Raw genomic sequence first — 27,048 nt, 5'->3', positions numbered from 1 at the left:
CACCGAGGCTGGGACCCCTGGGGAGGATTGCTACCACCTCACTGGAAATTTATAGCAGTATCGCAGAGAAAAAAAGGCAGGGAAGGACAGACAATGTGGGGCAACCACGCAACACGCCGCTGCAATCGTCACCTCCAACGCGGCAGAAAGCAGTGGCAGAACCCCGGCGCTGAGGCTCCGGGTCTGGAGGCAGGACAGGCTCCCTGCTCGCCTCTCCCTCCCCTGCACAGACCTGATGTTCTTTCTGGCCCCTCCATGCCTCAGTTTCCTGGTGCTAGAACTCGGATACAGCTGCTCCACCCGTCTCTGCAACTTCCCTCGGACCCACATCAGAAAAGGCCCCGTCCAACTGGAAAGCGCTTTTATGCTTCGCCAGCAGCTCCATGCAGTCAATTGTATTAAAAAAAGAAAAATTGCAAAACAGTGCACGCTTCAAATATAATTTCTGGTATTTCTGTATTCTGCAATCTCTTCTATTATATCTCAGGGCTGAGACAAACAACTCAATCTCTTCTCCATGAATATTTGAATGAAGACCTGCCTTCGCTCTGGCTGCGGTTGCACTCTTTCTGAATTCATATTGGGCAAATATCCTAGAAAACGCGCTTCAGGAGGGGCACGTTCCTCGGAAACTCAGTTTAGGCAAATATTGGATGATGCACGGGCAGACTCATTTCCAAACTCCTCCAACGCTAAGAGTTGCTTTCAGCAAACCTTGGAAAGGAAACCTTGGCACGTGACTAATCCAAGCTGTCCCAATGACAGAGCGTATAATAAATACCCGGGCATTTTACTCACTAAAGTAGTTCAATTCATTTTAATTTCAATTTACATTGGACAAAGTTTCTCACACAAATGTATTTACAGGATCAAACAGAAAGCCAGGGGTTGCATACCCTGCGGGAAAACTCTGCCATTTCAGCAAGCCGCCAATAAATTTGGGGAAAAATAAGATCTGTTCTTGAAAAAAATTGACCAATTTTCCAATCAAAGCCAGCATCACGGACCCATAACAAATAACTCGCACACACCCCACATACAGCAAGGAATTCACCAACAACATATAAGCAAGACAGAGGGTCAACGGCCTCCGATCTGCTTCACGTCACGGGGCAAACGGGAAGGCGGCGAACCCGAAGGCAGGAAAACGCGGAGCTTCACCCCGCCGGGGAAACTGAGGCGGGCTGCCGCACCGAGGGGCTCCCCGAAGGAAGGGCAGCCAAAACAGCCGTTTCTGCCCCCAGACTGCTATCCAGGTCCCTACAAGATACAGCGGCATAAGCCGCATCACACTTCCCCGGGCCGACCTGGATCCGCCGCTTCCCCCCCCCCCCCCCGGTGCCCCCGCTCCAAGCGCTTTCCAGCGGCGCGCGGGCTCCTCCGCTGCGAGCCAGCGCTCCCCTTGCCCAGCGAGCAGCTCTCCAGGAGGCTTCCCAGGCGCTCCCAACTCCCGTCCCGCCAGCGAGCCGCAAGGGTTGCGTTCGACTAACGGGTCTGTTAATCCCAGGGCAGCACGAGCCAAGTCGAGGTCCGGCGAGAGCCGAAAGGGAGCAGAGACGCAGGCAAAGGCTTCTGCTAAGAAAGATCCTGGAACAACTCCAGGCAGGATAAAGCCCTCGGCCCTGCCAGCGCAGAGGCTTTCCAAGGCAGGTAATTAATCGCACTCCGCTTATTTAAGTCGCTCCTTGTACTTTCCAAGAGGAAAAACCACCTCTCACCTCCGGGCCAAGTAGAGGCGCGGACGTGAGCGCCCCGGAGGCGGCCGCGCTTCCGCGGGGAGCGGGAAGCGATTGATTACACGGATATTTCACAGAGCACATTGAGGGCTCCGGCTCCTTCGGGAGCTGCTCCGCAAAACCCACATCCTTACGATTTCGTTTGGGATCCGGCAGTAAGCGGAAGAGCACTTTGTGAAACCAAGAAATAACCCACGCTCGCCCAGGTGGAACTGCAGCCAGCCGCGCTCGCGGCTTTGCTGCGCTGGGAGACGAACACAGCAGTCGTGCTAACTAGAAAGGAAAAAAAAAAAAAAAAAGCTTTAAATTAAAAAAAGAAATCCCTTTGAAATCGTCCCCCGTTTAATTGTATTGCCTTTTGCTGACGGCTTCAAGTCGGTCGCTGGAGATCCACGAGGCAGAAGCAGCCCGTTATCCTCCCACGGACGGTTTCTTGATGCAGCATCGAGGTTTTGTCCTAGCTGCAGTCCGGATCGCCCCAGCTCGCTTCACCCAGGGCTGGGCAGCGGGGACGTAACGGCGCGGGAGGCTGCGGCGGCCCCGGCGCAGACCCCTGCTGAGGCTCCGGGGAGGCGGGAGGCATTAAGAAACGCTTAGGAAGTGCTTGCAAACGCTGCTGGCACTTCACTAAGGATCACTGTATTAATCCAATATTCAGCTGGTGGGTAAACTCAGATACTAAGCAAGTACGTGAGTCAGGTACCAAGCTGAAGAGAGCCACAGGGGAATAAAACAAATAAATAAAACAGGTTTCTATGGGGGAAGTCGGGAGCCTGGGCTGCCCACAGCCTTTGCTAGCTGCATCTGCCAGCGATTCCCCCTGCATCAAGCCGGACACGCGCCCGGGAGCCCAGCCTGGAGAGGGAGCGTGCACCCCCGGAGGGCCGTACCCAGGAGACTCCCCAGCGACGGCGCTTCCTCCTCTGGAGACACTTTGCACCAGGAACTTGACCTGAATCCAGCCCTTTGGATCCAAAGGCTGGATAAAAATGAGGAGATTATACAGGCATGAGAAGCGACTGCCCCGCATCGTTTGCTTTCTGGTCTGCTTTCCCGCCCGCTGCCATCACGTGGGCAGTGTAGGAGCCGCGGAGCTTTAGCCGGCTGCTGCCCTCCCCTGCAGGCACCAGCACGCGCCTTTCTCCTCCGTCACAACCAGCAAAGCACCAACTGCAAAAACAGCGAGAGCCCCACGCTGGGCGGCCTGCCCACCGCAAGGCAGCCGTGGTGGGGACTCCCTCGCCACGGGTCACCAAAACCCACTCGACTGGCCAAGGGGACCGCGACCACCCGGACCTGTCTGCAGTGACCAGCTCCATGGCTCCTGCAGGGATGCTGGGTATCATAAACCAATCTGAAACGCAATATTCCTATCCTAAGCAATCACTGCCAGTTCACGCAAATGCTTTTAAGTCCGTCTCTTGGCTGCTGATGCATAGGAATTACTGTAACCTGAAATTACTGGTTCTTTTTTCACAAGAGTGGCCAAGAAAATCATCAAGTGTAAGCGAGCGCCATCCGGCCACCAGCATTAATAGTCATGCCCATTCCCCTCCAGCATCGCTGCAGTCCTGCTTACGCGTGCGAGCATCAGACAGCCTCGTGATGCTGAAATTCCCAGCACCTTCCATTACAGAGAGGTAAATTACATTTTAGAATGGTTAAAATTACGTTACTTAAAAGGCAAGACCACGAGCTCGCAGGTTGCCTGTACTGCCTTAACAGGCAGGTGCAAGCAGTTCAGTACAGCCCTAAATCACAGGCTCACGTGCTGTTATTTCCCACGGTAGGGGCAAGAGAGACTCGTAAGGAAAGCAAGGGAGGTAAAATGGAAACGATACAGAAAACGCGGGGACAGAAAGCCCCTGGGCTGCTGGCGAACGCAGCCACGCGCGGGACAACGCCGGGCTGCCGCGGGAGCCAGCTCGGCGCCGCGGGGCAGCGGAGACCGTCGCTCCTCGCGTCCCCGCCAGCCGCTGCTCCCGCGAGCCCTCCGGCCTGCCGCCCGCAGCTCCGCCTGGGCGCGGGCGCTTTTCCAGCACTGCAAAATTGGTCTAAAGCACTATTTAAAGAAAAAAAAAATCTCTGCCGCTCTATTTGCTTTAGTTACAGGTTTTACAGGCCTCGAAGTGACAGCAAAATTAGTATTAGTAAAAGCTTAAAGCCTCTCTAAGCAAAAGTAAATGTCTCTTTAGTAAAATCAGCACATCACGATTTGAGGTCCTGATGACACCTCCCAAGGCAGCAGCCCGCGAGATGGATGCAGGATACTGCCCCGGGGGAGCCAGGAGCACCAGGCCCGCACCGCCAGCGCTTCGGGGCCGGGCAGCTTGCCGGCAATTCGTTTGAAGCCCTGCCTGAACGTATCAGCCCTGGATTTCAAACAGCGCCTCAGCGGCTGCTTTTGCCTGATCTTTGCGTTTTGGGAAAAGGAGGATGGATAGGAAAAGAAAGGAAGAGGGGGAGAGAAGGGAGCTGGTGGCTCAGCGGCAGCATTGCAGGAGACCCAGACTCGACTCCTCTTACAATGCTTCCCAAGATCTTGGGCAAATTATATATATATATATATTTTTTTTTTTTTTGATCAAACACACACGCTTTGCTAGCACGTGCAATCTCCTTAACAGCCACCACTCAGTTATTTGTGGTTAACTGCACCAAGGTTTAGCTCCGAAGGAGCCCGCACCTGCGTTCAGAGGGGACGGGCCGAGCGCGGACGAGCACAAGGAGCTGCGCGTCTCCCCTCCCGGCGCGGGGAGGAAACAGCAGAGGAGGGAGCAAAGGAATTTCAGAAATCCTCAACTGAAAGATTTCCCCAACAGCAAAAGGCCCGAGCCCTGGGGGGCGTCGCGCGCCCCCAGCCCGGGGCTCCTGCCGCCGCGCGACGCCCCGGGGGTTTTGCTCTGCCCGGCCCCGCGCCCGACTGACCTGTCCGGAGGGAAGCGCGCTTCGTCCCCTTTGTGGAAGTCGCTGCTGTTCTCCAGCCTGGCCAGGACGTCCATCCTCTTCATCAGCACCTCCAGCATGTCGCTCATCTTGCGCAGCACCCCGCGGGACTCCAGCGCGCCCATCACTGCAGCCACACAAAGAGCGAGCGAGACAGCGTCACGGGCCAGGCGAGAGACGGGTCCCCCGCCGCGCCGCGCCGCTTCCGCCCCGGCCCCGGGGCCTTGGGCACCTCCCGGGTGCCCTGCCACCCGCCGCCCCCCTCCCCTGACTTAGCCGGGTGGCTCCAACTTCTCCGCTGGGCAACCGCTGGCTGTCGACTAGCTTCAGCCCCGGGTCCAGCACCCGACCCGCTTCTCCAGGCGGAAAACCTTGGCGCGTCCACCGGGTCCATCGCGCTCGTCCCGAGCGCTTACGGGAAACCGAGCTCTCTTCAACACTAAGCAAATAGCTTGTCATTAAGCATCTTTTCATTTATTTTATTTTTATTTCAAACAAAGACCCACCTAGCCCAGCATCCTGTCTTTGACCACAGCCTTTAGGGGATGTTTAGGGAAAAGCATGAGAAACAGCACAAATACGCAGTGTGTCCCCTCCCCCCCCCGCACATCCTCCCGGGGCGCAGGACGCTCCTGTCACAGACGAGACCCTTCCCTGCCCACTTGTGCGTCGGCACAAGTCGGCCAACGCGTCAGCCCGGCGAGCGCGGAGGCTTTTATCGCTCCCTTCCTCCCCGCACGAGCGAGCATTAATTTTCCCCGGCGCAGATGGCGAGGGAAACCGAGGCACGGAGCGAGGCAGGGCTCCCCGCCCCAGGCTGGAAGGAGTCAGCCGGCGACCTCACGTGCTCTGCACGCTGGGCACCCAGCGGTGCGCTCAGCACCAGGTCCCCACGGCCCGGCGAGGCTCGGGAGCAGATCCACGGCGCTTCGCTGTCAAAAAGCGAGTAAAGTCCTCCAATACAGAAAACAAATCCCAAGGGATTAAAAAAAAAAAAAAAAAAAAACCCCAAACAAAACACCCCACACCCTTCGCTAGGTTGTCTTTGCAGCGAGGACTTCTCCCTGCCGGAAAGCAGAGCTGTCACAGGACACATCTCCTCATCCTCACCCCCTCCCCCAAGCCCTTAAAGATGAATTTTGAGGCCTTTCCTCATCAACACCTATTTTTCTTGTTGCTGGAGAGTTTTTTTTTTTTTTCCTCCCCTCTTGTTGTTGTTGCTGTTCCAGAAGCTCAAGAAAGATAACAAGAGCGATTTGACATTTTTGGCAATGATTATTACATCTCTTGGAAAGTGTGCCTCATTAAAACCAAGAGCAAGGAGGAAAAAGTGCTGAAGTGATGGTTTTTCTAGAAAATATATATATATATATATATAAAAAAAAACCACAAGAGCCAGGATTAATTTGCCAACCTGAAGCGGAGTCCCGGGCACCCACAGAAGCGCTGCTCGGCTGCCTGACAGCCGGGCAGGAGCCAGCAACTCCTACGGTAGGTCACAGAAAGAGATAAAACAAATCACTTTGCCCCAATGGGTAATGGCATTTTGCAGCACAAACCGGCGAGCTCCAGCCAGGCCTCCCTGGACACCCACACGCTGGGATCGAGGGCTCCTGCGTAACTCCGGGGACTTGCAAGCCCATAAAGCCAGGGACAAAGATCCTCAAGAGAGTGGAAAATAGCTCTGCAGAGCATAAACCCAAACGCAGCTCAGTAGCATGGAAACCCAGCTAAATAGTTGTGCAAGTAACTTTTTTTAAAAAAAAAAAAACGCAGCAAAAAGAGCTGCTAATTACCCTTGATAATCAGCAATGATGGAAAAGACGACACAAGTAAAACTGCTCAACAGATTAATTGGAGTTTGCTAACGTATGACAGGTTTTTGACAGTTTTCTTGAGTGGCAGACACTCTTTCAAGGCAATCACTGAACCTGACAGAGGTTTTCATAGCAGCACTATGAAATAATGATTGCAATCAATCATATCTTACCGGATTTCACGAGACATGCTGGTAAACACAGCAGAGGGAGGAGAATTATTTATGGTGCTTCAGAAGAGCGTACAGCTAAGTAATTGGATGAAATCAGGGAAAAAAAAGCAAGAAACCATCCCCTAAGGGTGATGTCTATTGGCAGAAAAAATAGTTTCTCCACGAAACCAGGGGAATAGTCAAGAGCTGATATGTTCAAATCTGGATGGGGCGAAACCCTAAAGAATTCACTAATGATACACTTGTCTTCAAAATGCCTTGTTTGAGAGGACACATCTCCAGGCAAACGCCCCATCCAGCGTGTTTATTCGACACCGAAACCTCCAGAAATGGGAGCCGGGAAGGACGTGCCGGCGAGTTTTGCTGCGGGCACAGACTTGGTGCAATGCTGAGGTTCAGCACCAGGCACGAACCGCCCGAAAAAAAAGGAGCAGAAAGCAGCCGAAAAAGCAGCGTTGCAGGCAACAGAGGTGACTCGGCCCGGGTCTCCGCAGAGCAGCGGCAAAACGTCCCTCTGACGTTTAAAATGCAATTCCGCAGCACGTCGCCGCCGTTGGTAACGCGGCCGATTCGTTGCTGCTTTTTGCCCCCTCTCCCGACATAAGTCGCCTCCCGCCCGGCTGCCGCGTAACAGCCGGACGCTCCGGTAGAAGACGGGAATTTGCTCAGAGCCGGCACGATATTACTTATGTCCGTTGCAAATACCAGCTGAATTAATTCCAGTCTAAAGCACCGTTTGCTTTGCTTTGTTTTTCCTCCTCTAAAGGACAACCCTACTTAAACCCCTCGAAAGGGCAACGCGGGCGGACGGTCGGGGCCGCCGTGCCCGCAGCGCCGGGCACCCCGCGCCGGCTCCTCTCTTTACTTCCCCTATCGAGACTCACCAGGTTACTAGTTTTATTTTTAAACCAGGCAAAGGCGGATCGGCTTAGGCGGCACGCCGGAGCCAAGAGCGCAAACGGAGCAGGGCCGCGCGCCGTCAAGGCGCCCTCGGAGGAGCCCCGAGCCGCCGCCTCCGCGCCCTTCCCCGGGGACGGGACCCCGCGGGTCCCGGGGCCGGAGCGGCGCGCTGCGTCCTCCCGCGGAGCCTCCGCCTTCCCCGCGCCGCCTCAGCCGCAATTCTGCAACACCAGACCGCAGCTATATACATATATATATATATACACATATGTATGTATTTATTCATATATATATATGTGTGTGTGTATATATACACATATGTGTGTATATATATATATACACACACACACACACACATCTCGCCGCGCTAACACCCGTTCGCTCTCTATTTCCATACAAATAAGAAAAGGCAGGAAGCTGAGCAACACAAACAGGCACTTATAAATACAGGTGGGAGTATTTCATTACCGCACCGGAGAGCGCAGGGCTGTTTCCCGCCCCCTCCCCGCCCCGACACCTCGACCAGAGGGGGGACCCCCGCTCCGTGGGTGACGGGGACGGTCACGTCAGCCCCCAAACGAGCTAGGTTGTCTCCTTTGCTCCCCAGCAGCCCCACAAGATGGGACAGGGAGGAGAAGAAAACGCATGAGCTGCACTTCAGGGCTATGGTGCTGCTCTCTATTTTTCACTCCTGATTCTCCCCCTCCCCCTTTCACTCAGAAACACCCTGGCAGGGTATTTTTAGTTGTTCCTGCATTGTCAGTCAGTGCTATTTTAAATTGCATTAAGTTACTCTGCAGCACTCCAAACACTTCGCGCCGCAGGGGAGGCTCTTTTGAACCGCGGGATTAACACTGATCCAAAATCACTTCCTAAAACACACGGGCTTCAGGGCAGGGGTGGCCGGAGGGCAGCTGCCGCCGGGAGCCAGTCCCTGGCCCGGAGGATGCCGGGGCTCCCAGGGGCACAGCTCTACACCCCGTCTTGGGCTGGACGGCTTCAGGGGTCCAGTTTTGTAGCTGGGACCCCTGACGCAGGGCCAGCTCAGAGCATCATCCTGCCCCCCAGCCAAGCCAAGCACCTGCCTTCGCCCATGCTTTCTGCAGCACAAGCATCGCTCCAAGGGTGTCTGGATTTTACCCTGCCGTTTCTTTTCCCAACAGCCACCGAACAGCAACCGTGTAACGATTCCTTCCGGCACTGCTGGCCCAGGGGAAGCTGCACTAGTAGGAGCTGACACCCCAAGGACTCTACATTACAGCAAGGGCTGAGCACCAGGACGACATCTCAGAAAACACGGAGACCAGGCAAAGAAAAATCATTGGCCTGACTTGGGAAAATGGGCAACAGCAGGGAGATCAGGTTGTGGAGTCTCCTTCTCTGGAGATCTTCAAGGCCTGCCTGGATGCAACCCTGTCTAGCATGCTCTAGATGACCCTGCTGAGCAAGGGGGTCAGACTAGATGATCTCCAGAGGTCCCTTCCAACCTTACCCACTCTGCAATTCTGTCAAAACCGAGGTGACGACAGAAGTCGGTTCTCAGCTGACGCTCCAGAGCCGGGAGGGGCATATGGGCAGTGGCAGCAGAGGAGCCTGAGCTTTGCCAAACAGTTTCTTACAGCAGCTAAACCAAAGCAATTAAAAAAATTGAACTTCTCTCATTTGATGTTTTGCAGTGGAGAGAAGGGGCAGGGGGAACTCACAACAACCCACCCCCTCCCACCTCCAGGGATGCATTTTTCCATAAACCCTAGGAGTGTCAGCTGCTTTAAGGGGTAAAAGGGACCACCAGGCTCAAGGAGAAGAAGGGCCACCACAGCCCTGAAGCCAAACCCTGGTTTCAGGCATCCCATCTCCAGCTCCAAGCAAGGATTCAAACAGGAGGCTCTGATTTTGGGAAGTGCAGTGGGGACCAGCTGTAATCTCACACCTGGGGGCTCAGCAAAACCCCTGACAGCCTCAGGAGAGCCCAGACCAAAGGTGCAGGGAGAGTGGCAGTGGTGGGAAACCAGCTCAAATTCCACAGGCAGGGGAAAAATTCAGACCTGGTGCCCCCCCCCCCCCCCCGCTGTGCTGCTGCAGGAGACCCCAAAGCCCCATTCCTCCTCCTCATGTCTCACACTAGAGCTCCCAGTCTGGTCTACAAGCATCCCCAAATACGCTTCAGAAGCAGAACTCACTAATTTAGCACTTCCAACTGATCATCTTTGTTTCAGCCAAAACTACTGGCCAAATAACTGCCAGGCACCTTGCCACTTCATTGGGGGTGGGGGGGAGAGGGGAAACAAATCCTCCTCTTCCTCCAAAAGCCTCCCCCTGGGCCAGCAGCCCGCAGGAGCTGGGGGCATCAGCAGAGCCTTGCCTAATCTCTGCCCAAACTAAACTGAGCCCTAGTCCCTCATTTAGGCCAGAGCAACAAATAAATCAGTGGGAGAAAACAGCTTTTACAGCGGCTGCTACAGTTCCCGCTGCGCTAGTTCTGTTTTCTGGAGTACCTGCCTGCCTCCCCGGCTCCGGGTGAACTTTGATTCAGGAGCGAAGGGGGTAATAAAAGCATAAAGAGCCACTAACATCCCTCCTGGCCCCAGTGGGCCGTTTGCTCATCACAAAAGTTGATGGAAACACCATACGACTCTGAGCTACGGAAGGAGGAGGAAAAAGGAGGAAAAAAAAAATAATAAAAGGCCGCACAGCTGCAGGGGACGGCGCAGGAGCCAGCCGGGGAAGGGGCACCGGCGGCGCTCCTGCGGCAAGGCGGCCGGAGCTGCTCCGAGACACCCCGGAGGACGAGGCTGCCGCGCCGCCGTGCCCTCGGCAGCACGAGCGGCCCTGCCCGGGCTCGGGGCCGCCGGGTTTAAGCCCCCAGAGGGGCATCGTGCCGTTTGGAGTCGCGGGAGGAACGGAGGGAGGGCCGTTCCCACACTGCCGGGACGCCGGCATCAGCGCGGGGAGCGCCGGGCCGGCGAGAGCCCGGCAGCCTCGCACGAGAGCCCCGGAGCGACCGAGGCCGGCGCTCGCCAGCCAGTCGGGGCCCAAACCGGGCAGCCTCCTCCCGGCATCACGTGGCTGCTCCTAGCGAAACGAGACTTGGCAACGTGTCTTCAAAACAGCAAGAGCCTCCGCGGCTGCTTGGAGCTGCAGAAAAGGCGACTTCAGGCTGGTACAGCAACAGCGATGCTGGAAACGCATCACTGCGGCAGCTGCAGGATGTTGGAGGCCCCAGAGAAACCCTCCCGCAGACTCCCCACCTTGGCCACCAATCCCATCCTCAGCCTCCATGAGCAGCACCGGAGGAGGAGGAGGATGGGGACAGGGAAACCTCCTGCTGCCTTTACAGAGAGCTTTGCAATAGGCAAATTCTGAATTCAGAGCACGCGTGTCGGTGAGAACAGCCTCACCTCTCAGCTTGTACTGCCAGTCCCCAGCACCCCGGCCGCTGCCCTGCGCGATTCCAGCGAGACAAGCTCACAGTGCAAACACCTCCTGACAAGGGCTTAAACACCGCGGCAGACACTCGCACTTGCTTGGCAAACAGCATCAAATGACAAAACGGCCCTGGAGAACATCTGAACTCCCTCGCAGCAAGACGGGGAACGATCAGCGCTGAGCTCGCGCAGCAGAATCGGCCCCGTGCAGGGCTTGCGTGGTCCCTGCCCCTGTCACTTGGGTACACAAGATTGCACAGGTAGATCTCCCCTTGCCTTCACTGTGCATTAATGGCCACAAGACCAAACCAGAGGAAACCAGCACTCCTGGAAGGGCAGATCTGTGCATTGCTTCCCAGAGAGGCTGCAGACCAAGCTCTCGTGCCCAAGTGCCTTCTCCAGAGAGCAGCCCAGACCTGTCAGATAGGAAACGAGGCCATCAAACCCACAAAGCAACTTTTGGGTTTTTTCTTCCTCCCTCCCACTGGTCTCAATCCAAGCTCCTGTCAAAAGAATTGCATGCTCTGCCAGAAAGTAGGGAATGAGAGGAGACCTTCAACGCTGAGCCCAATTAAATCACCTAGACAGGCTGCCCATCACTCTCGCATGCCACCAGCCCCTGCCTGAGATGTGTCAGGGCACATCAAGCCTGGAAAAAACTCAGTGCCCACCCGCACTGCCCCGAGCCGTAGAGGAGGGGAAGGGAACGGCCAAGACTGCTTACACCAGTCAACCTCATAATCACCTCCACCTTCAAGGAGACCTGCCGCAGCCTCCGCAAAGGTTACCTACACGTGGCACGTTTGTTCTGCAGGCAGCTTGTTAGCAGTCCAGCAGCAGCACACGCGCCTGCTCACGGGCACAGCTTCGACTTCTGCTTCGCAAGGCTGTCCTGGGTCCCACACCGCGAGACAGGTCCTTGGAGGAGGCAGCACACCTGGTCCTCGCGGCACGGCACAGGCTCCTTCGGGGCAACAGGAAGGCAATATAGTGGCTGTACGTCGGCTCCTGGACAGAGTAACTGGGGACCAGATTCGGAACAGGCTTCCTCCTTCCCCCTGAGCACAGCTGACCGCAAGGGAGGACAGTTACTCAGGCTCGCTCTGACTGTTAGCAATTCTGAGCTTGACCTTTCTGCATCTTCGTGAGAAGAAACGAAGATGGTATCTAACCATGCTAATCCAGCCAGGATACGGTCGGAGCAGCAGAAGAACCAGCATAGACAAAAGCGAGAGCAACAGACCCATCTTAGAAGATCAGGTATGTTCACACATTTCCAGTTGGCCTCTCTGCTCCACTCCTCAGGGAACCATTCAAAGAACTGAGCTAACGTGAGATCCCATCATTTCACAGTACTATGACTCTGAAACAGTGAAGATGCCCTACAAAACCTTAAGCAACTTTCAACATTTTCAATAGCACAATTCCCTGTCCTCCACCTCCCATCCTCCTCCACTAACATTCCGCTCTAGAGAGAAATAAAAACCACGAACTCCAAAATATTCTGCTGCTCTGCACAGCCCCGAACAATCTCCCTCCACTTGTGCACTCATTGATGGAGGAAATTGCTCTAAGCAGGTGAGACTCTAGGAACTGGAGCAAGCAACAACTGCCTTAGAAGCAGAGCACTTCTGCAGTGGTAAACCAGAAGGGGCACTGAGTTTTGAGAGAGCAGACCAAGCTTTCTGCCAAATACCATTAAGTAGCATTTCCAGCACAAATTGCCTTGGCTGTCGTCTGTTTAACCTCTCTCAAGAGCCTTGTATCCCAACATAAGCCAGAGCCGTTCAGAAACCCCAGGAAAGTAGCATTGCTTGGACTTAAGCATAGCTTGAACGCAAGGCAAGATACTTTAACTGCTTCACCCTAACAAGAGCGGCTACCCCAGCAGCATTTCTCCAACACCTTTTCAAATTTTGTTTTTCATTCCTATGCAAAGTGAAAGCTAATGACAAAAGGTCTCAGAGGTTTTTGCAGAAAAAGTGTTGCTTTCTCGCCACCTGTACCGCACACAACCCTGCTCTGCCCTTGCCCTTCATAAAACTAGGCTTAAGGTCTTGCTTGTGGGTTTCTGCACATTAGAGAAAGACCTAGGAGAAAGTTCCCTGGAGACAAGGAAGAGGACAGAAAAGTCTTCTCCTTTCATAGTTGATTGCAGAGATGAAAATTCTTCCTAATTCCACAGAGATGACAATTTTTGCATGGTGTAGTGCCTCCAGGGCCACCTGCGGTATCTGTGGAAAGCACTTTCCATGCTCAGCAGAGCTTCATTTCAAACAGCCCAGGTCTTGCACTCAGTTGCCCTAGCAAGATCAAGCCATTAGGTGCAGTCCACAGGGAGTCACACATGCACCTTCTGACTTCTGCTACACCGCAGACCTAGGGAAGAGTCGCCCACGGGGGCTTTGCTCCAGCCTCCTGGATTTCAGGGTAACTCCAGGCCAAACACTGCATGTGCTTGTAAAAGCCATACTGCTCGCATGCATTTTCTAACTTGTTCTGAAACCAGCCCTGCTTAGCTCCTTGCCCTTCCTGCTTCTCCTGTCCCCACAGCAGTTGAGAAAACAAGTAGCCCAATTGCGGTCACTAACAGGAAACCATCTGGGGATGCTGCTGAGAGCTCATTTTAGGGAAAGAGGCAGGTGTTGAGTTTCTCAAGCTGAGCATCAGCCAGACAGGAAACACTTGAAAATGGGTTGAAAACACAGTTATGGGAACAGAATCAGTAAACACGCAACTCTGGTGCTCAGCAGATAGCCCAGAGATCTCTCAACAGTTTCCAGATTCATAGATATCAGCAGGAAAAATGCTCTTCCAGCACACAGACCAGAAGAGCACTGACAAGAATAGGAAGCACTTGAAGTACTTGTATCTAAGTACTACCGAGGTCAGCTGAACATGAGCCAGATCTCTCAAGGTAGCACCATATACGAACCAGCAAACTGCAGCTAGGGCAGTGGTCAGCTCTGGCCATTTGGGGAAATCAAAACTGTCATACGTCCCCTGAGCCTGCAGCGCTGAGCTCCAGAGCAAATTTCTCCAGCACATTATACTCATGTACTGGAATCAACAACAGGAAGATCAGAAGTCTTTTAGTGTTTAAACTAGCCACAGCAGTTGCAGGTAATATTCCAGACCATACCTAATCGTGTTTTAACACTTAATAACCTATTTTTCATCACTAATCCCCTGTAGCAGCAAGCTCCACCAGCTGGCTATATATCACCCCAGAAAACCAGGTTGGGACCCAGCACGCACACAGCTGCCACCACCAAGGCAGAGGGACTGCTGGCCATTTCCCCCAGCAATTGCATCACAAGTTCTCACCATTAAATTTCTGCCCTAAAATGCGGAGCATTTTAGGTTATTTTTAAGACCAGTACCCTGCCTCAAGGCAGCTGTACACCAGCAGTAAAACAAAACAAAGATACCTAGGGAAAAAAAAACAAAAGAAAAAAACCTTTTCAAATTCTAACATGGGAGAAAAGGTTAAAGAAAACTGGATCTCTTGAGTCTGGAGCTGTTCCCAAAGTTTCTCCTACATTCGAAATTTAGACTTGTCTATTTTCTTTTTTATCTGGATATTTGTTTGCAGAACAAATTCTCTTGGTAGGCATTTCAAAACAAAGGAACCTTTGTCTGTATTTACTTGACAGTAGCAGATTAGGATAAATAACCTGCATTTCAGAAGGTTTTTCATTTATTGTTAAGATGCAAAGCCTCTGCAGCATCAAATCATCAAGCAGAGAATTCAAGTGAAGAATGATTTTTGGCACACACCGATAAACTCAGTTTCTGGAGAGAGTCTCCTAGAAGAGGATTCACATATAAAAATAAAATAAAAAGCAGGATTAAGTTTTGGACTATGGCATTACTCATTTCTCCTTTTCATGCTTTTCCCTTATATCTGTCTTCATTTTGGTTTTGATTCGCTGCTCACACAGCCTGGAAGCCAAGAAAGCTCATGGCAAGTCTACGGTGTTTTCCTCACATGCTTCTGCTATCCTTCACCACCCCGGCCACCCCCTCCTTCTTCTGGAGCATGTTTTGGGTAAATTCAGGTCAAGAGCGGCATTTGGCTGACAACACCCAAGGGGAGCAAACCCAGCTCATATTAATACTCCCAAGGTTTAATGCTGGGCTGGGCCGGACCCAGGGAGAAATTGGAGCAAATCCCTCAGGCTGAGCCCTTCAGCCGAGATCGGTACGGCACACACCAGATTTTAAACAGGCACCAGGTCAGTGGCCTTTCCCACCTGACCACCGCTCAACAGGATTTCTCTGATGTAAGTTACTTTTAAAGTCAGGTGCTGAGCTTCGCCCTGCGGTTTTTTGCAACCACCCAGATCCCGCAAGTGTTCAAGTAGAGACACAGGTTCACTGGTGCAGCTCAACTCGCTAGGACACAGGGAAACACAGATGTCCCCGCGGGGCTGGAAGCAGAGCGCAATGCCACTAGAGCCAAGATCACCACTAGGAAGGACGGCGGGAGCGGGCCCTCGGGAGCCACGAACGCACCTGCGTAGATACACCAGCCCTGGTAGCAGAGCAGCGCACGCACAGACCGTCCAGGAAAGGTGTGCTGCCAGCTTGCAATACAGAACGAATACATTAATGAGTAACACCCAGCAGGGCCAGCTAAAGCCAGTGCTTCAGCCAGCACATGCAGGGAAGAATAGCAGCAGGGATGATTTAGCACTCCTTCCTCAGGCAGGACTGCCACTGCCCTCCCGAGGGTTTCGCACTGCGCTGTACACCCCAGGACAGGCACCTCATCCAGACAGATACTTAAGCCCATGCGTAGTCATTCAAATTTAGCAGGTACACCCAAATAACCCCTCCAAATGGGGCCGGGAGGTGTCTGAATGCCAATGTGATTGCCACCATCACTCACATCAGCAGCTCATCAGCCCAGCCAAATTAACCTGCTCCTCAGAGCAGCACTGCACACTTAACAGCAGCTATAACAACCAGCAATATTTCTTTGGTTTCCTTGGGATCCATAATGCATGTTAATTAAATACCAGTTTATTATTCAAACAGACCTACCGAGACTTTGCAGCATTGTAATAAAAAGCATATCCGTGCCTGTTCCCCTCAACCCTCATTGAGTTAAACGTACATTTAGTGTACCTCCACTCCAGCTCAGCATAGCTTCAGCCAGGAGTGCTCTCCGGAGCCCTTCCTGCGCAAAGCAGAGCTAGCCCGGAGCTCAGACTAGATTGCTCAGGGCCTCATCCAGAGATGTTTTCAAAGTTTCCCAGGAAGGAGTTTCCACCAAGGCACCTGTGGACTGGGGTCATGGTTTCCCCAGGGCACTGGGGAGCACGGCCAGCACAACCTTCCCTGAAGCCTCCTGCCAGGCTTTCTGGAGGATGGGAGTGATGTTTGCTTTTTCCACCCACCGAGAACCCACAACCAACAAAAACTTTCAAAGAGAACAGAGAGGAGTCTGTAGTGGTTTTGGTCAGTTCTCTGGGCTCCTTAACAACCCCAGGCTTATACATGCCCTGGGGTCTTGGTCTTGCTTTGCCTTTGGTGAGTTCGGTCACACGCGATCACATACAAACTACACTGCAGCAGCTTAGTTACTCTGCAGGAAGGCCAGACGCTAAGCACTGATATCACAGGAGAGGTTGAACCTCAGCAGCCTGAATCGTGTGATAAAGAGACAGAAAATGCATCTCATGTTGTGGTTGAGAAGCCCTGGGTACAAAGAATACAGACCAAAAAAGCATCCCTCCTTCAAAAAACAAAACAGGAAACAAAAAACACACAGGAGAGAGAATCCTTCACTTTCCAAAACTGAATTAGACAAATGAACCAGATCTTCCAAAGCAAGAAAGAGATAACAGCCAAGTCTGCAGCAGATCATCTGGAAGCAATAGCTTGTTCTTGCAAATCCCATCCAATGAAGAAAGAATGGTTTTACAGTATGTTTTTCGTGAGCTTCCTAATGAAGCCGTGCTTACCTTAGCCAGAGTTACAGACCTAAGAAGCCAAAAGCTTGAAAATTAGATGAGTCAAAATCCTAGGGTTCTTCTTTCTCCCTCCTCCATTTTTTTTTTTTTTTTTTTAATAGCACAGGATCAGCAATTACCAGAATTAACATCCAACCTTCTCAGCCTAGGAATGAAGGAGCAAACATCTATCCCTCCCTACCTGCAAGGAAGGTAGCTCTTTAACAGACATCTGCTGCAGCAATCAAAGCCAAGTTGACCCACAATTCAGAGCTCAGCTGCAAGAAGCTAAACCAAAATGTATAAATTGATTCAGTCACCTAAAACAGTAAGTGTAGATGAGTCAGAGGTGAGACAGCTTGGAAAAGGATGTTTTTGCTCATTGATGAGTTATTACTGTGCTGACACTACATCTGTTAAACAAGAGACACACAAAGCCTGGAAAGCAATGGTCTTGCATGTCATGATCTAGCTTAACTTGATGACCAGTATGAGGATGGGATGAGCTATTGCACTTTAAGGCATCCATAAGGGAGACAGAGACTGAATAATTGTCTTTTTGCCTTAGTTTCACTACAGCTTTGGAGACTCCTTTGGGGTGGGACCAGCACTTCTGCAAGTTTCCCAACACATTTGTCTGCTGTTTGCATCATGATTTGTGCCGTCTCTCTGCTCCAGCTGGGTCCTACAATAAAATAGTCCCCCTCTGCCTTTCTTCCATATGCCACTCTCTCCCACCACAAGCTCCCCAAGGGTGCTGAGGCTCTCCTGAGACGGAGTGCAGGGGTAAGAAGTGACACAATTACTCTGAATTTGTGAATTCTTCATTCCACAGCTTTTTTTTTTAAAAAAAAAAAAAAAAAAAAAAAAAAAAAGATAAGTTGAGACAAAGTGGTTATCCAGGCTCACACAACAGTTCTCACTCCAAAGCTCAGCTGTCAAGGCCAGAGACAACTTGATGACTTTGCTCTAGCTGCTGACTGACCAAGGGGAGCTCAGACCCACACCATGACACAGCAACACCCACAGGAACAGCCTCACCATCAACCACAAAATACAGAGAGCTCATACTGCCAAACTAAGGAGCAGCAAGATGTCACCTATATTCAGACTTAATCCACCGGTCTCCAGCCCAGGGGCTGCACTTGGCATAAGTACAGGGTGTTACTGTAGTACCCTCTCACCCCTCTCCTGCCTGTCTTCCTCTGCAGGAGCAGATATCCTGACCACAGGAACACATGCAGAAGTGTCTCACGATTGAAATGGAGACTTTCCTCTGCAGCCTTGACTGGAAGAGAGGAGCCAAGCTAGCTCTCCAAAGGAGGACACCAACTCCCTCCTGGTGAGGAAGCTGTCTCCTGAACTGACTGCACATCTTGCCAGTAAAAGCATATTAGAAAAAATTAACAGAAAACTTTTAAAATTGGAATATATTCTTCAACACTTCAGAGCCTCCTAGGAAACAAAGTCCTTTTATTTTCCCAGCAACAGGGAACAATTTCTAGCTCCTGCAGACCAAAACTTCTCAAAAACACAAAGCCCTCAAAGCATCAGAGCCAGATCCTCAATTCATGGGACGAGGCACAGGCCCACAACCAGCACCACAGCTGCCAGCTCCACTCACCAGTGTTTTCTGCTACAAGACAGGGTCTGCTTCAACATGCAACACCTGCCCCAGCTCTGCCTGCACAGGCTTGGATGCCAACACAGCCACTTCCTAGCCACACAGCTGCAAAACTGCCCCAGACCATGTGAGGAAAGACCAGCAGGACCTTGGCTTCCTGACACATCTGCAACCAGCAGGGACAGCCAGAGAGAGCTCTGAGAAGGGCAAGCACCCAAGAGCCAATCTCCCCACGTCCCCACAGCGCAGCCAGACCACGGACCTGGCAGCTGTCAGGTGACATGAGGGACAGCATGGGCACCAAGCAGCCCCGCATGGGCCCTTACCTTCAGTGCGGATGGTGAAGGGCGAGTCCCCCAGGCGCTTGGCCGAGAACTGCCCTCCCAGCGACGTCATTAAGAAGCACAGAGTGAAAAATCCAATGCCCAGCACGAATATCCTGTGGGAAAGAAGCAGAGTAGTCAGGAGGAACAACAAGGAACCAGCCCCCATGAATGCCCCCGGGTGTAAATCCCTCCACATTTCTGCTCCCCCAGCAATGCTTAATAGAGAGCCCCGAGCAGATGCTTCTGCCCAAACACAGGCACAGAGCAGCTAGGTTTTGGTCAACAACATGTGTTGACATTCCTAGCCCTGGCCCCGCAGCAATGGTCCATCCTGTTTTAAGTCTAGCCAAGGCCTCAGCCAGGCTGTCTCAGGGCTGCAGGCTACCAGGCAGCACCTTGCAAATTCAGTCACACTCTCATAGGCCCATTCACATGATAAAGAGGGTCTCTCGCTCACAAATCACATGGTGAAAGAGGCAGAAAGCTCCATCAGCCTGACACCTGCCAACAACCTTCCAACCCAGCGCAGTCGGCACATCTCAAAATCACTGCAACCTGCTCTAGAGGCCAGAGCCCCAGGAGGCATCTACGTCCCACGTCTTGGGTGGGAAACTGAAGACAAACCAAAACTCATGCTACAACGCATTGCTATATGTAATCTCATAACCCCCAACATCCCCTGCAGATTGCAGGAGCTGTTACAAGTAACAATACCCATTCTTCAGAGAGAGAGACCTGGTACCTTCCTTTCTTTCCAAAAATCAAAAAAAAACCCAAAAAAACAAAACAAAAAAAAAACCATTCTTTTGTTCCCCCCTGCAACTAGGCCACCGATGCTTGTCACGGCGCCCAGCTCTGCACGCAGGGAGTGGCAGCTCCATTCCCAGCCGGTGACGATTGACTCGCGTGAGTGGCAAGAGCCCACAGCTCGGGCGCGCTCCCCTTGCAGCTTGCTTTGTCCACAGAGCAGGAAACTGGCTCCCACGGGGAAACGGGCGCCAGGATGCCGATCTGCACGTAGCGCAGAGCGGAGCTCCTGTGTCCCCTCTTGCTTCGAGAGGTGCAAGAGCCGCCAGCGTTACTCTTACTGGCCTTGACCAGAGCAGCATTTTCCAGGGCAAGTTGCTTGAACGCAGGAGCCCTGGGCAAGTGGGTGGGTTACTGCAAAACGCAAAGACCTTCCAGCCTCCCCGGCAGACAAGCACGCAGCGGGCAGGATGCCACACACAGAGGGACGGTCAGGAAGGGGAAGGGCAGAGGCCTTGGTCCAGCAAGGTTTCTCGCAGGAAGGATTTTGGAAAAGGCATTCCAGAAGAGAGGCCTCAGTTCACATACGCGAGCTTCAAAGTGTCTTCTCCAAGAGGGGAGGGGCAAGGGAAAAAGAGTTTATTAATTTCTTTTGAAGGGCATTTTCTGGAAGTCAGGAAGGAGCTCGGACACTCGCGAGGCCTGACAAGCAGCACATGGGGCCAGCAGCACCCAGGGCTTTGCAGCAGACTGGGGCATGCCGAGGTGCTGGGATACTACCTCCTAATATGGTTCCCTGCAACGCCTCCTTTTAAAAGGATATTTTTACAGCAAGCACCTTTGAAGGTGCCCAGAGCTCAGTGCATGGAGCACTATGGGCCAGATCAGGGTCGTTCAGCATGCAGCTCCCGTCAACAGAGCAAAAGTCCCCTTACGCTTTCAAGAGAGGATTTGGCTGCTGTTAACAAGAATGTCGCACGCTGAAAGAGCCAAGACCCAGCAAGCATTTCTGGCCATTTTCCACAGCCTCAGAAAGGAGCTGCTGCCACATCCAAATCTCCTTCGAGGTGCAGCATTCTCCAACACTCATGCAAGCAAAACGCAGAGCGGTTTCTGTACGCTGTGGGCAACAGCTCCCAGAGCTGCGTAAGTAATGCGGGGTTTGGCTAGCCAGCCAGTCAAGCCGAAAGAAAATTTCAAGGAGAAAGGGGAGAAAAGACAACTGCCAAATAGCCTTGTGCAACAAGGGCTTCATCTTTAAACAGGCTCGAGTGCTCTGCTCGCGAGGGAGCCCGATACCATCATCCCGTCCACACGTCCATTAGCATTTCTGCCTCTTGGTATCTCTGGACTAAAAGAAATTAAACTACTGAGAATAAGAAACAGCAACTCTCACTGACAAGCTAACAGCGTTATCTGCAGGGCTCTGGAGCCGCACGCAGAAACCCAGCACAGCTACCCAGGTACAGCAGACACTCTTCCAGAGGTTGGCTTGGAAAGGAACACAACACCCCAGTACGGAATCATTATACTGCAGCCAAAAGAGCAGAGGATTAGGAGCCAGCTGTAAGCTTGGCCTACAACACCCAAGCAGTGCAATTATCTACTGCTACAACAGGCTGGCAAATAAAGCAACTTGCTTTGAAGCACTTGTTACCTACAGGAGATGTTTGGGAGAGAAAGTACAGCATTAAACAGCTCCAAGGCTGCTCTTTCTCCCTGGAGGAGCACCCACAGCAGGTCCCCAGGAGGCCCCCCATGCACAGCCCCAACCCTCTTCAGCTGCCCCTGCAAGATGCAGCACGCTCAAGGGAGCCCACAGGCAACCTACTTCCCCGCACCAGCATCAACGTGCCTCTCCCACAGCAAGCGCGGGCTGAGCCTGCACCCCACACAACATCACTCACAACATACAGGCAACTCCAGAGCAAGGTGCTTGCTCCAAGAAGCCCAGGCCCTACCCACCACACCAACCAACCCAGCCCCACACCTCATCACCCCACAGCTCCTGCCCAGCTCACACTTATAGACTCTTCCCAGCTGGGTCTCACAGCAGATCAAGGTCACCTGGCCACACTTCCAGTGACTTTGCATCTCCCAAGCAACTGCTGACCTCAGGTTCAACCAGGAGCAGAGCAACACCCTGCTCATTATCACTAATTTGGTAAGCCTGGAGAGGCAGCTGAGGTCTTTGCCTCCTGCATGCAGGGGGAAGGTTTGCAGCATATAGGAGGGAGGGAGCATCTCTTCCACCTCTGCTTTCCTCACACCAAAAAATAAGACTCCTTGCCCCAAGAGACTGAGGCTGAGGCATGTCCCTGCTCTGGCTCCTTGGGCAGGGAGGGAGACAGATGGCAGCAAGGGGCTCTGCTAGTGTCCGATGGTGAGTGGCACCGAACCCCAGCACTAGCACTTGTGAAACACTTTGCAGACCTGCAGCAGGCATTCAGAGAGCTGATCTGCATGAGAGAGGACATCCAAGCAGATTGTTAAAACTGCCTAAAAGCCCCATGTAGACAATTCAGGAGTGAAGCAGAAAAAGTCCCTTTTATTTCAGAATGAGCAGCCCTTTAGGGGTGGCAAACAGGTTAAACAGACTATGAAAAGCATCAAACACTTGGCTAATCAAGGCTCATGTCCTTGAAGGCCTTTTTATAGGCAAGTCTTGAGTGCCCTTGAGCCACCACCTCCCTGGTAGATGCTAGCTCACCACTGAGCCTCTGCTTCAGCATGTGGAGACGCAAGTACCGTCTTCAGCCCCCTCTCTCACCAGGTCCCAGAGGCACCCACAGTGGACCTCGGAGCAGGGTTTGCAGAGAGCCTTTTGGCTCAGCTCTGGGAGGGAGCTGAGCGCCAAGGAGGTAAGCATCTCTGACACTGAGAAGCAATGTGGTTTCCCAAGATTTGAGGACCTTAATTCCAACCCATTCCCCAACCCCTCAGTAGCCCGGCCCCGTGCCCAGCCATGTGGCGCAGTGATGGGTCCCGAAGAGGCTCTCATCTGTGACTTGGCACTCAGGAATGTGACAGAGCAGGTGATGAGGGCATTGCTGGATCCCAGCTCAGGATCAGGAAGCTGAATTTGTCCTAAAAGCAGGATGGGGGAAAGTTGTTTGCTGTGGCATCTCCCTGGCAGAGAATGAAAATGGCCTTGTGGAGAAGGCACAAGCTGAAGAAGCAGGAGGTCAAGCCCCAGTCAAGCCACCAACTTCCTGCATAACCCTGGGTGAGTCCCTCAGCCTGGGACCAAGGGTCCTTTCTGGGGATATGTCATGGGTGTAAAACCCACCCCAGGGCCCTGACCTGCCTGCCAGTTGCTACCCCTTCCCCAAGGCATGTTTCAATGAAGCATCACCTGAGGAACAGCCATTTAAATCATTAGAGCTGATTCTGTTCTTCACTCTCATCCTTCCTATTGATAATATCTTCCTCATTATGCAAGACCTTGTTTATGCATTTTAATCTTCATAATTATAATCTGGTAAGCAGTGATGGTGGAACACAGGAAAGAAAGAAACAGAGCGAGCCTCAAAGGTGATCTGTGCTCTAGCATCTTATTAGGAGACAAATTCTCTTTGATTTTGAATGGGCTACAGAGACGGTGGGGAAGATTCAGTACGCTTTTTTAAAAAAGAGGCATCAGAGCCTAACCCTAATTAATTTTCCTGAGAGAGAAGTGGCATCCATTTCAATAGAAATGCTCCAGTGAGTAAGGAGATTTCGGGGACTTGCTCTTAGTTTGAAGATCCAGTCTCTTTTACTTTGTGCTGATCTGATGAATAAAAATCCTTGGCCCAGCCTCAGCCAAGTGTAAATTCCTTGTGCAAAAAACTAAAACTGTGAAGCTGATAAAATATACCATGGCCCAGATCTTCAGAACTGCCCATCAAATGCACTGGGCCCTCTGTCCCCAAAATTAAGTCTCGCTCACTGAAGATCACACAGCTTCAATGACCAAATAACATCTCCTTTGCAAGCTAGCTTTGGCTGTCACCGCACGTCACATTTAATTCATCATCACGGTGCTCTCGCTGCGCACAGTTCTGGTGCCAGTTCCCTCTATAGATCTACCCCAAATTGAAATTTTCACAATTTTGTGTTCTGACTTTGTGCCCAAAAGAAGAGGAAAGCCAAATTCTGCCGTGCCTTTACTGCAAACTGGAAATGATGCCCTCGCGTGGCACGGTCACGGAGCATTTTAGCCTGCGTAACTGAAAGCTGAATGCAGCCAGGAGGGCCTGTGTCATGAAGTGGGACACAACTGAGCGGGGGCCCTTGGACGCGGCACCGGGACACAGAAACCACAGGCCGGCTGTCCATGGTGCTGCAGCGCCAAGCGGCCGCTCCTGGTCCAGTCGGGGAGAAGGCTACTAAAATGCTTGGGGAACCCAAGGGAGAGAGACAGTATCTTTCATTAGATAAGTTTTCAAGATTCAAATCCCTTGAGCCCAAAAGTTGAACTATAATTTCTAACATCATCAGCTGAGCGAATAAAAAAATACTCCCTCTCCCACAAACCTTGTTTCGCTCATAGCCCTACGCTGCCACAGCGCTGCTGCTGTCAAAACGATGCTCAGCCACAGGAATCTTCCTGCACACCAACAGAAGGCCATGTGGAGTAACTTCTGTTATCAACCACTGTTAAAGATACAGGGAAACCCTGGCTTTGGCTTCCCACTGGCAAACTTTCCCGCACTCCCTGCTTTAACTTCCCATGCTCCACAAAACCAAGAGCTGGGCTGGCTGGTGCCAGGACCCTCTCGGTCCCGCAATGACTTCTCGCCCTTATCTGGCACTGTCACAGACTAACTGCTCTTGTGCTGCTGAGGTTGAATTCAAAGCCATCCCTGGCTGTTTCAGCGAATTGTTCCTATAGTGGCTCTTCTTCCCATTTCCTGCAGGCACTTGCACAGCTGAGGGCTTTGCATTGCTTTGCTAAATGTGTCTAGAGCTTGATTAATTAAATATTTTGGTGCAAAGGGTCAAGTTTCCCACTCGGTGTTTGCTGATGGCACCTCTGCCAAGAGTTTACACTAAGCAGGGGGTCACATCAGGGGTTTCTACAGAGCGGCGCAGCTCTGCCCAGCCAGCAACGCAGACCTGACTAACACAACCTGCCCTGGTTACTGCCATGGCAGCATCTTCTGCTCCCGGTAGGTCATCACTGATTCATATTGGTTGACGTGGGATGCTGATTTTAGGGGAGCAATGTTGATCCTCATCAGGTTATGGCGGGACTCGGGCAGCCCATGCAAGCCCATGCTGGGCTGCATAGGAGGTGACAATGCCACAGGACTGAGATGCTCCGAGGCATCAGGCTCACACACCACCAACATGGAAGAAGTACACAGCTGGACATTGTGGGACACCGGACGAGTGTGTCGTGGCAGACAGAGGGAAATTTCTCCTCTTAGGAAAAGCCTGACTGATTAACAAGAGAGTAACTGCACGGGTTCCAGTGGCACCCTTACTGGTTTGCTCTGGTTTGAGAGCAGAAGTCAGCTCAGGGAATGCCGACAAGACTATCCAGGGACTTTGCTCTGCTACAGGCACCAGGGACCCTCTAACCTGATGGTCTCCTTTCCTCACAAGACCCTCACATGCACACCTCCTTGTCTCTGATCAGACCTTGCCAGCACCTCATGACTCACTCCCTGGACTCCCTCCTCCTGCAAGTCTGATCCCAGATCACGGCTGTTGATGAGCTTTCCCTGCTCCAGCAGTAGGGATGAGGGTAAGAAGGATGCTCAAGCCAATAATGTGTTAGGGACTAACTAAACTCACTTGGGAAAACAGCCACTCTCCAAGCAGAGCTGAGCGTACACTGCCCCTCTGGGGTGCGCATGTCCTGCCCGTCCCTCATGGCCATTCCCACTGCAGTCGCACACTCACAGCCTCGGAGCTTCACCCCTTTCTACCCGACCGCTGGCAGGCAGGAGCCGAAGTCGTTCCTGCAATCATGGTGAGGAGCCATCCCCGCTGACCCACCTCACCATGGAGCTGCCCACACGCCCCGCACCTGGAGCAGGGCAGATCATGCTCACAGCATGATCCAGGACACGGGGCCCCATAACCCTGCTCTGCCACTGCTTTCCTGGGTGACCTTGGCCAAGTCCCTCAGTTGCCCCCTCCAGGGCACTGCCACAGGATCCAGGAGCAGGAATGCCCCTAGGAAAGTGATGCAGAGCTGTGCAACTCTTGGAGCAAAGTGGATAAAATCTCCAAACCTGACTGCAAGCAAGTAGCACAAATACAGCCCTTTGCTCCCTCCTCAACTCTAGACTGGTAGCCTACGGCTAAGTTAAAAAGCCAGTGGGCAGCTTCCTCCAATCCTTTACACAGCAGAGACCACAGTAAGCTGCTGAGATAGGCTCACCTCACTCCTTCTGGGCTTTGCTCTCCAGCACCTTCCCCTCTTGTGGGTTTTTGGTCCTTCTCTCCATTAAAAAAAAAAACCATTACTGATGCCGCCAGTGCTTCTTAAGTCTGGGAGTGACTAAAGCGTGAATAAGGAAGCTGGAGAGCAAAGACTAGAGAGGGAAAAGTGAAGACAAGGAAACAAAAATGGGGAGATTTACTGCAAGGGGAAATAGCAATAGGTGGGCACGGCCGTTCAGGAGCCGGAGGGTCTCAGGCTTGGATATCAACCCCCACTCTGCTGCCAGTTATCCAGGGGTGGATTTAAAATTGCCTGTCAGCACCAGTGGATTTAAACCAGAGGAGCCGATTCCCAGTGAGTATAAATACCTCTGAGGATGGTATTAAAAAAAAAAGACAGCAACAACAGACCTGCAATCAATACCTAAAGGATACCTGCGTAACGAGCGAATTACGAGCGGAGGGGCTCCGAGCGCCGCAGCACCGGCTCCCAGCATGCCGACCTGCAGGCAAACTTGCCTGGATCCCTGACGTTTTAATCTGGGATCATTCCCCCCTCCCCGTCGCCCCCAGGGAGGGTCCCGTGTTCAGATCCCGCCTGCGATCCCGGAGAGGCCGAGCACGGTGGGGAGAAGGCGCCGAGAAGGGGAAGAGGAGGGACAATAAAACCGCAACTTTACCTAAAGGGTCTCAAGGTGACCAGACATCTTCTGACCATTATTTTCCCATCCGCGTTGACTGTGATCATCGTTCAAAGTTGCGGGGCGCCGGCGGCCCCGCACCCCCCGGCGCCGAGGCGGCGAGCGGCGCTCAGCGGGCGCAGCGCGGGGCGCCGCGGGGGCGCATGGCGGGGCGCGCAGCGGGCGCGGAGCCGCCGCCCCCAGCCGCCCGGCCCTACCCGCTGCCGCCGGCGCCCATGCCGGGGCGGCCGCCGCGCTCCGCCCCGCGCGGCCAGCGCCGCCCCGCGGGCCGCTCCGCGAGCCGCGCTGCGCCCAGGGCGGCCCCGCGCCGCGCTC

At 52.9% G+C, this 27,048-nt stretch overlaps 1 protein-coding gene across 1 annotated transcript in view; it reads right to left on the bottom strand.

Moving 5' to 3' along the window:
- MGAT5B (alpha-1,6-mannosylglycoprotein 6-beta-N-acetylglucosaminyltransferase B) overlaps nucleotides 1-26,801 on the bottom strand; it is a 63,168-nt gene extending 36,367 nt beyond the window's left edge. The window contains exons 1-3 of the mRNA XM_062591622.1: nucleotides 26,713-26,801; nucleotides 18,908-19,020; nucleotides 4,665-4,809 (exon numbers count right to left, since the gene is read on the bottom strand). Of these exons, the coding sequence (XP_062447606.1) occupies nucleotides 4,665-4,809; nucleotides 18,908-19,020; nucleotides 26,713-26,780 (326 nt within the window). The 5' untranslated portion in view covers nucleotides 26,781-26,801. The remainder of the gene's footprint in view (nucleotides 1-4,664; nucleotides 4,810-18,907; nucleotides 19,021-26,712) is intronic.
- Nucleotides 26,802-27,048: the final 247 nt, after the last annotated feature.

The sequence above is a fragment of the Rhea pennata genome, chromosome 19, assembly GCF_028389875.1.
Source record: "Rhea pennata isolate bPtePen1 chromosome 19, bPtePen1.pri, whole genome shotgun sequence".
Classification (NCBI taxonomy): Eukaryota; Metazoa; Chordata; class Aves; order Rheiformes; family Rheidae; genus Rhea; species Rhea pennata.
The sequence above is the reverse complement of the archived record's forward strand: the minus strand, read 5'-3'. Positions and strand labels throughout refer to the sequence as shown.